We start from the raw sequence: 9,519 nt of genomic DNA on the forward strand, positions 1-9,519 counted from the left end.
ATGACGGCGAACGGGACGGCGGAGCCGGTGCAGATCCAATTCGGGCTGATCAACTGCAGCAACAAGTACCTGACGGCCGAGGCCTTCGGCTTCAAGGTGAACGCCTCGGCCGCCAGCATGAAGAAGAAGCAGATCTGGACGCTGGAGCAGGACGGCGAGGACTCCAGCGCCGTCCTCCTCAAGAGCCACCTGGGCCGCTACCTGGCGGCCGACAAGGACGGCCGGGTGAGCTGTGACAGCGAGGAGCCCGGCCCCGACTGCCGCTTCCTCGTGGTGGCCCACGGCGACGGGCGCTGGTCGCTGCAGTCCGAGCCCCACCGCCGCTTCTTCGGCGGCACCGAGGACCGCCTGTCCTGCTTCGCCCCCGCCGTCTCGGCCGCCGAGAAGTGGAGCGTGCACTTGGCCATGCACCCGCAGGCCAACCTCTACAGCCTGGCCCGCAAGCGCTACGCCCACCTAGGGCCTCGCCGCGACGAGCTGGCCGTGGACCGCGACGTGCCCTGGGGGGTGGACGCCCTCATCACCCTGCTCTTCGTGGAGCAGCGCTACAGCCTGCAGAGCTGCGACCACCGCCTGCTGCGCTGCGACGGCCGCCTCGTGCCCGCCGCCGAGCCCGGCACCGCCTTCACGCTGGAGTTTCGCTGCGGGAAGGTGGCTTTCCGGGACGGTGAGGGACGCTACCTGGCCCCCTCGGGCCCCAGTGGTACCCTGAAGGCGGGTAAGAGCAGCAAGGTGGGGAAGGACGAGCTCTTCGCCCTGGAGCAGAGCTGCCCGCAGGTCGTGCTGCGCGCCGGGAACGATCGCAACGTGTCCACCCGGCAAGGTGAGGGGATGGGGATGGGGTGGGAGAGGGATGGGGACGTGGGGAGGGAGGAATGGGGATGTGGGGAGGGATGGGGACGTGGAGATGGAGAGATGGGGACGTGGAGATGGAGGGCTGGGGACATGGAGAGGGCTGGGGACATGGAGACGGAGAGATGGGGATGTGGAGACAGAGAAATGGGGACATGGAGAGGGCTGGGGACATGGAGACAGAGGGCTGGGGACACAGGGCAGTGCGCCCCCGCGGTGCTCTCAGCATCACCTCCAGCCCCCAGCCCTCCGGCACCGTCTCCTCGCCATCCCCGGCACCCCTGGGGCACCGCGGCCCCTCCGCGCCCCCCCTGCATCCCTCGGGAGCTGTCCCCCCACGGGCACGGCCCCGTGACCCCGCTCCCTGCATCCCCCCGCAGCACGGTGTCTCTTCCACACCCCCACATCCCTGGGGCGTTGCTGCCCCCCGTGGTGCCCCCCCTGCAGCCCCCCAGCATGGGGACCCCCCCTTGGGGCAGCAGCGACCCCGCAGGGTGCCCCCTGCCGCCCTCCTCCATGGCCATGTGAGGGGCTCTGCCCCCCCCTTGAGCCCCACAGACGCCTCCCTGAAGCCCCCATTTCCCCGTGGCACCCCCACCCTGGGGTCCCTCCCCCTGCCCCCCCACATCCTGCCCCAGCCCCCTCCCACATCCCTCTCCCTCCCCCTGCGCCCCCCCAGCACCCCCATCCCTGCAGCGTCGCCTCCTTGGGGTGCCCTGGGAAGGGGGGGGACACACACACAGTGAGGGGCTGCCTGGGGGGGCAGAGGGGATTGGGGGGGGGGGATTCATGGGGTCTTCCATTGCCGGGGAGGAGGCAGGGCTGCCGGCCGCCTCGCTGCCTCCGGAGCTCATTGTTCACCAACAAAGCCCTTCCCAACCCCCCCCTCCTCCCCGAGCATCTCTGGGCCACGCACCCTGATGCATGGGGCCCTGGAGAGGGTTGCGGTGCCCCCCGATGGGGCTGTGTCCCCCCGATAAATGTGGGGGGCGTGGGTGCCACCACCCCCCCGGCACTGGCAGCAATCCATAAAATGGCTTCGCCGAATCTCCTGGCGGTGCGGGGTGGACGTGACCTACATGGAGCCGGCACAAAGGCGGCCGTGATGCTGCCACCACCTCTCCCCCACGTCCCCATGTCCCCACGTCCCCATATCCCCATCCCCTCATCCCATGGGTGAAGCCACCCCGTGCCCCGATCTGTGCGCCACCGCTCCCTGGGCACGAGGCCACCGTCGAGCACAAAGCGCAACCGGCCCCGCGCCCGGTGGGTGGGTGGGTGGGTGGCGGGGCCAAATCCCACCTTTGGGGCTCGGAGAGGGGCTTTGGGGTGTGCACGGAGAAGCACCGGGCCCCCAAAAAAGCGAGCCCACGGCGGGCAGGGCGATGCTGAGCAGCCGCAGCGTGGGAGCCCCGGGGCACGGCGCCGGCATGCCAAGTCAGGCCGGCGCACGCCGGGCGCGGGATGGGTGCGAGCATGCCTTGCTGCGGCACAGCCCGGGCCAAAAAGCACCGGGGGGGGATTTTTTTCTTAAAAAAAAAATAATATTTATATATTTCAAGGTTGCAGCTTAACCCTTATCTGCGCGCGGGCAGCGACCTTGCAGCCTTTTTCTCCTTTCGGAGAATAAATCCTGCGCTGAAAGAAAGAGATTGCTGCAGAGGAGATGGGCAGCCCTGCCCGAGGGCTCGGGGAGGAGGAGGAGGAGGAGGAGGAGGAGGAAGGCGATGGCGATGCTGGCGATGGCGGCGCGAAGCTGCCGCAGCGCTGTGGGGGAAGGGTTGCTGCAGCCCTTTGTCACGGGAGATGGGAAAACCAGATGTGGGGCGAGGAGTGGGCTGGGGGACGTGGAGAGGGGGCTGGGGGGACGCGGAGAGGGGGCTGCGCTCGCCAAGCCGCCGGCTTTGTGTGCTGCGGAGAAAGGGGGGGGGGGGGGAGCCAAATCTCCCCGGCAACAGGGGTCCCCCCGCTGAGCACGGGCCCTCTCCAAGAGAAATAAAGCGGGGAGGGGGCGCAAGGGGGGGGAACGGGGAGGAGGAGGAGGGGGCTGCAGCCACCCAAGCGCCCGCGCTCCCTGCGGAAGCGGTGGGAGCTCATCCTGCGGGGTGCTGGGAGCGGCACCGCCTGGCTCGGGTCCCTTTTGGGTTTCTGCTGGGCTCTTGGGAAAGGTCCCTGGGGTAACGGGCTGGCAGCCACCAAAACACCCAAACACCCAGCCAAGGAGGCATTTGCAGGCATTTCTTCCCCCTCCCCAAGCCCTGGTAGCTCCTGTGACCCCCCCTTGGGGCTGGGGGTGGCCCCGTGGCTCCCAGCACCAAAACTGTGGCTGTGCCCCTGGGGGTCCTGAGCCCCACCGCACCTTAAAAAGGAGCCGGGGGTGTTTGTGAGCAGCCAGCAGCTTCCTTCCCCTGCTGGATGGCTCCGAACAAAGGGCCCTTTGTGGCAAGGAGGGTCCCCGAGGGCTCGCTGCGCCCCTGCCAGCCCCCCTCCTGCCTGGGGAGGGGGGAAAAAGAGGGTGAGAGGTGCTCGGAAGGGAGGAATTTTTGGGGAGGGGAGGTCCAGGGATGCAGCTTGCAGGATGGGTGGGGGGCGAGGAGGGGCAGGCACAAAGCAGGTGGAGATGAGGAGCGGCTCCAGGATGGAGCTGGGGACACGTGGGGCACCCAGTGGTGTGCTGGGGCTGGGGGATGCCGTGGAGGAAGAGGATGAGTGCAGGGGAGGGTTTGTGGGGTGCAGCTCCGCCCATGACCTGTTGCAGAGCTGCACCCCAGGGTGCTGGGGCGGCCCCGTGAGCTCTCCAGGCTGTTTTTCCTCGACAAAACCCCTCCTGGTTTGCCTTCCTGGGGTAGCGTAAACCCGCCTGAGGGCGATGCCAGGAAGGTGGCCGGGCACAAGGGCTGGAGGGATGGGATCTGCTCCTGCTCCTGCGCCCACGCTCACCTCCAGCCTCCTCCCCATCCCCAGGGCAGAGGCGCACAGGACCCCGCAGCAACCCCTCGGGTTTCTCCCAAGCTGCAGGGCACCCACGCAGGGAATTTTTTTGGGGGGACCAGCAGGCTTCTCACCCCTCCTGGAGCATCACCCCGCAGCCGGCCCCGTGCTCGGCCCCCTCCTGCCTCCAGCTGTAATTAGCAGCCTTGGCAAGGTCAGGGAGAGGCGTTGCTGGCTCCAGACTGCCTTCACCAGGAGCGTTAATTAAAGCCTGCAGCAGGAACCACGGCCGGGCGCTGCGGGAGGGCGGCGCGGGTGCCTTGGGCTGCAGAAAGTGGGGGACACGTGGCCGGGCTGGGAGCAGGACAGGGGGACACGGAGAGGGCGACACGGCCAGCGTCCCGCCATCCCCCAGCTCCTCCAGCCCTGACCCCCAAACCTTCAGCTCGGGCTCGGTTACAGCCCTTTGAAGCCTCCCCATAATTGCATTCCTTTCTGCTGACTCGGCGTAACCCAACCCCGGGCTGGGGGCGGTGGGAGACCCCCCCCCCCCTCGCCAGCAGGCCCTGCGAGGCGCAGCCGCTTCCTCCTCCTGGCACGGGATAAAGGAAAAAACCTCCCCAAAATCCCTGCTCCAGGTGGGAGCAGGGGGCTCGCCGTGCCGGGGGCGATGGCGCAGCACCCGCCTGCTCCATCCCTGGCCCGTCTGTGGCGCTTTGCAGCATCTCCCGGGCTCCCTGCTGCATCTCCAGGCTGAGGAGCTCCCCAAAAACGTGGTGTGGAGGGGCTTGGGCATGCAGCTGGTGGGGCGAGCTGTCCCCGTCCCCGCTGTCCCATCGGGGACTGGGTTCTGCAGCGTTTTCTGAGGCTGAAGCCGGGCTCGTGCCGTGCCGGGAGGCGCGGGGCTCGCCGAGGCCTCTGCTCACAAAGGTTTTTTTGGCTAGCTCTCAGCTGTCGGTTACACGACTCTCGGCAGAGCCAGCGTGGGGCTGCAAGCAGCTGGGCCTGGCGCTGCTTTCCCAGCGGGAGGGCAAAATCCAAACCAAATGTTCAAATGTTCCCCCTCCGCCGTGCGGCCACGCTGCGCCCTGCGCCTCCCCAGGAGCCAAAACCCGGCCCCGTGGCACCGGGCAGCTTCAGCACACGGGGATGGGGCCGGGAGCGGGGCTGCTGGCGGCACCACGATGGGATGGTTGAGCCAGCCCCGAGCTCTGCCCCATGCCTGGCCCCATATTTTTTCTGGGATGGAGCCCTGGGAGGCAGCAGAGCCCTGGGGAGGTGCTGGGGGACCCCCGGCGGGGGGGAGGTGGTGCGAATATGGGCAGCATTGTGGAGGTGACAGGACAGCTTGGGCACGGGGAGATAAGATGAGGGACTACAAAGAAAAGCCTTCAAAGCCTAATCCCTTTAGAAGGGGGTGGGAGGCTGATATGCAAAGCCCAGGCAGCAGATCCTGCCCGTCTGGCGTGCAGGGTTTGGAGATGCAGATCCAGAGATATCAGGCCGCCAGGTAGCCGTGTCTGACACATTTCGGGGGAAGGCATTTCCATTTCAAAGGCCGGGAGCCAGCTGGTGCTGGGTTGTCCTGCAGAGGTGGTGCCTCCTCCTCCAGCACCTTGTGGGCAGCGGGAGCTGGCACCAGCACTGTGTGTGCCTCCAAGGGGTGCACGATGGGGTTTGAGCCCCTAATTCGCATGAAGCAGGGGAGAAATAGGGATGTTTCCAAGCTTTCAGCTCGGAAAGGCTCAGCCCAGCCCGTGCAGGCAGCAGGACTCTCGGGGAAGGGGCCGCATCCAGCTCCCTCCTCGAAACCCAACCCGGCCAACTCGGCTGCTCCGCTTCGGCTCCAAGCTATGGCTTGTGACTCCCATCCCGAAAGTATTTTTAGGCAAAAAACCCGCCAAGCTGGAGAGCTCTGCCTGCCAGCATTTGGCCCCGGCAGCCCTGACTAAGCAGGTTTGTTGGGCTGAGCGCCTGCGGGCAGATTTGCTTGTGGCCGGGGGCCAGCGGTGGCCCTGGCACTGCACCCGGTGGCCACGGGGCCGGCTGCATCCAGCTCGGCAGGGCTGGGGTGAGTGGGGTTCCTGGCCTGGGGGAAAACCCACTGTGAGGCACTGTAAGCTCCAAAATGTCCGAAACAGCCCAAAAATGGTGCCTGAAAATGGGGGCAGCCACTGGCTGCCGGGTCATGGCCACGGAGGTGAGCTGGGAGCCCATCGGTGGCACAGTGGCCACAGCTAAGGGGTTGGATAACCCAGCTGTCACCTCCTGGAAAACAAAAAACCAAAAAAACAAAAAAACAAAAACAAAAAAAAAAACAACCTACAGCCCTTTTGCATGTGAAAATACCCCAAATTGTCTTTGTTTTGCTCTCCTAGAGCCAAGAGCCCTGAGCTGGGGCTGGGTTCTGGCCTTCTCCTTGAGCACCCAAATGGAAACCCGGGTTTGAACCCCAAATGTCATGGGGAGGCCATGTGTGAGGGGCTTGGGTGTCACCAAATGGAAGCAGGAGCTGGTTGTGGCCCCGGCAGCTGGGTCTCCACGGGTTGGGGTCCCTGTGACACTCCCTGACCTCCGCCTCCATCCCGCAGGCATGGACCTCTCGGCCAACCAAGACGAGGAGGGCGACCAGGAGACCTACCAGCTGGAGATCAACAAGGACACCAAGAAGTGCGCCTTCAGGACCTACACGGGCAAGTACTGGACCCTCACCTCCAACGGGGGCATCCAGTCCACCGCCTCCACAAAGTGAGTCCCCGCCTCGCGCCCCCGGCCGCTTCGGGGACCCGCTCGCGTTTCCGAGGGGCTCGCCCCAAAACGAAAACCCCAAAGCGAATTCCCTGGAGAGCCGGGGCTGAGCCTGGGCTCGCCCCCGCGGTGCTCGGGAAGTCCCTTGGGCCACGTCATCCTTCCCGGCAGGCTGGGGCGGCCAAAACGCTTACCCTGCACTTAGAGCTGGCTGCTGGAGCTGGGCGGAAAGGCCCCAAAGTGCCTCCGGCTCCGTGTCCCCAGGGACAGCCCGGGGGCCGAGGGCTTAACCCAGGCGGACGCCGCAGCTTCCCTCGTCCTGCCAAAACCCAGCTGGATCAGGACATCCCGCTTCTGAACTCAGTGGGGGAGGTGTTTTTGGGGGTCCCTGCTCTGAAATGTCCTGCTGACTGCACTGTGCCCCCTCAGGAACGCGAGCTGCTATTTTGACATCGAGTGGTGCGACAAGCGCATCACCCTGAAAGCCGCCAATGGCAAGTACGTGACGGCCAAGAAGAACGGGCAGCTGGCGGCCTCCATGGAGACAGCGGGTAAGGGACCCCGTGGATGAGGGACCCCGCGGGGACCCCAGCCCCGGCTTGGGATGGCAGCGAGGATGGGGTCAGGGGCGTCCCCAAACGCGGCACCTCACCCTGGTGATGCTGTGGGGTGGGTGAGAAATATCGGGGCACGTGCGCCCTCCTCCTGGGGACCATGCTTTGTGTCCCCACGGGCTCACGCCGCTCTCCCCTCTGGCGCAGGCGAGACGGAGCACTTCGTGATGAAGCTGATCAACAGGCCCATCATCGTCCTGCGCGGCGAGCACGGCTTCATCGGCTGCCGGAAGGTGACCGGCACCCTGGACTCCAACCGCTCCTCCTACGACGTCTTCCAGCTGGAGTTCAACGACGGAGCCTACAACATCAAAGGTGAGGCCGTGGCTTCGTGCCGGGGGCTCCGTGCACGTCCCCATCCCCGTGGGCATCGCCCCTGGGGGGGGTCCCCGCGGCGGTGGCGGCTCACGGGGTGCCCTCTGCCCGCAGATGCCACCGGGAAGTACTGGATGGTGGGGAGCGAGTCGTCCGTCACCAGCAGCAGCGACACGCCCGTGGACTTCTTTTTTGAGTTCTGCGACTATAACAAAGTGGCCATCAAAATCAATGGCAAATACCTGAAGGGCGACCATGCCGGGGTCCTCAAGGCATCCGCCGACGCCATTGACGCCTCCACCCTCTGGGAATATTAATGCACTTTAGCGTACCTCCCATTGCCAACTTTCCTTTCCCCTCTCTCTTTTTTTTTTTTTTTTTTTCTATTTTTTCCTTTTTTTTTTTTTTTTGGTTCGGTTTCGTTTCGTTTTGAATTTCTCCTCTCTGTAAAAGGATTTCCAGACTGGCTTTGCCCTCCCCTCCCGCCGTAGAGCCCAGCGCCTTGTGTCGGAGGTGGGTCCCCCCCCTGCACCCCTGTGAGAACTGGATCAGTCACCCGGCAGCGCGCGGTGCTGCCGCCTGCACCTGGAGGGCTGCCGAGGGCCCTTCCTCGCCCCGGCCTCGCTCAGCTCGGAGGCTGCTGTACCCCGTCCCGGCCCCGAGCACCACCTCAGTAGTTTACTTTCTTCTCTGCAACTGGAAAAAGAAAAAAAAAAAAGGGAATGAGGTCACCTCCGTGCTCTCCTCTCCATAGCAGTGCCGGTGCCACTTTGCCATGCGCTGCCAGGGTCCCCCCAGGTCCCCGTCCGATCCAAGGCAGCGGAGACCCCTCCGATGCCCCGTCCCCAGCCGAGGCACAAGAGGTGACCTTACGTGCTGCAGTAGGGCCAGCAAGCTGATCCCCACCCCGGCTGTGCAGGTGGCACACCTGGAATCAATTTTTGGGGTGATCCCATCTGGAAAGCCCCGGCAATTCATCTCGCTGCCACCCTGCGCTCCTCTTCCTCCTCTTCCTCCCCTTCCTCAGGGTCAGCCCTGCCCCTCGCGGTGCCCCTGGTGCCGAAGGAGATGCGGTGCCCAGGAGGGGACAGAGGTCGGGGTGGGGACACGTGGAGCAAACCCACACTGGGGGGGCTCCAGCACCGGCCCCCCCGTCCCCATCAGCGTGCGGGGCCACGTGCCCCCCCAACGGGCACAGCCTCCCCCGGGCGCCGGCTGGAGGCAAGAGCTGCAGATTTCGGTTTACAGAATAGAAAAGTTCCTTAGCAAACTTTGCACAGTGATATTTGCTCAGTACTTTTTCTTCTTTTCTCTCTTTTTTTTTTCTTTCTTATCTCTCTTTTTTTTTTTCTCATACAAATACTGGAACAGCGAAGCGCATCCCTGGATGCCCACCGCTGATTTGGGAAGCGCCCCCGAGGAGGGGCAGCTCCTGGTCCACCAGCCCGCGGGGGCACCTCGGCTTCGCCAGCATGCCATCTCGTCCTTACTGGAAACAGAAAAGAAAAAAAAAAAAAATAATAATGACCAAAACAGTATTTTTGTTAGTATCTATTTATATATGCTCTCCATGGCACTGTGTTACCAGCTGTTGTCTGTACTAGGTCTGCATTAGCGTGTAACGATGTGAGCGTTCGCGACGGGTGGTGCTGAAGCGTCCTCGAGGGTGTTGAAAGGCACTTCGAAATCCTTTGGGGGGCCGCTCCCCACACCACGGAGCCTTTTCCCCGCACCCCTCGCCCCCCCACGCCAAGGGTGCTCACGGCGTCGCCGCCGCTGTGCCAAGACGAGGCCGGCGCCTGCCGCAAGCTCGGGGCTCGCCAGCCTTAAAACCTGTCCGAGGGGCAGCCTCCGCGGGAGCTTGGTGCTAAACTCTCAGCTCGGAGAGCGACCGGCCCGTCCCAGCGAGGGGACAGCTCGCAGACGGGTCCCTCGCCACCACGGGGTCCCCGCCGGGGCCCTATTTCGGCTCTCCCAGCCAGCGCCCTGGAAAACGCGCCCACCCGGGGCCGAGGGCGCCTCTCGAAGGAACCAAGTGTCTTGATGAAGCCCCGAGCGA

At 64.8% G+C, this 9,519-nt stretch overlaps 1 protein-coding gene across 1 annotated transcript; it reads left to right on the forward strand.

The window, feature by feature from the left end:
* On the forward strand, positions 1-7,777 carry FSCN1 (fascin actin-bundling protein 1; the record flags this gene model as incomplete). The annotated part of the gene is made up of 5 exons (XM_084295768.1): positions 1-823; positions 6,375-6,531; positions 6,961-7,082; positions 7,293-7,460; positions 7,575-7,777. 5 exons carry the CDS (start codon positions 1-3, stop codon positions 7,775-7,777), a joined length of 1,473 nt encoding a protein of 490 aa, XP_084151894.1.
* Positions 7,778-9,519: the final 1,742 nt, after the last annotated feature.

The sequence above is a fragment of the Netta rufina genome, assembly GCF_964035555.1.
Source record: "Netta rufina genome assembly, chromosome: 15".
Taxonomy (NCBI): domain Eukaryota; kingdom Metazoa; phylum Chordata; class Aves; order Anseriformes; family Anatidae; genus Netta; species Netta rufina.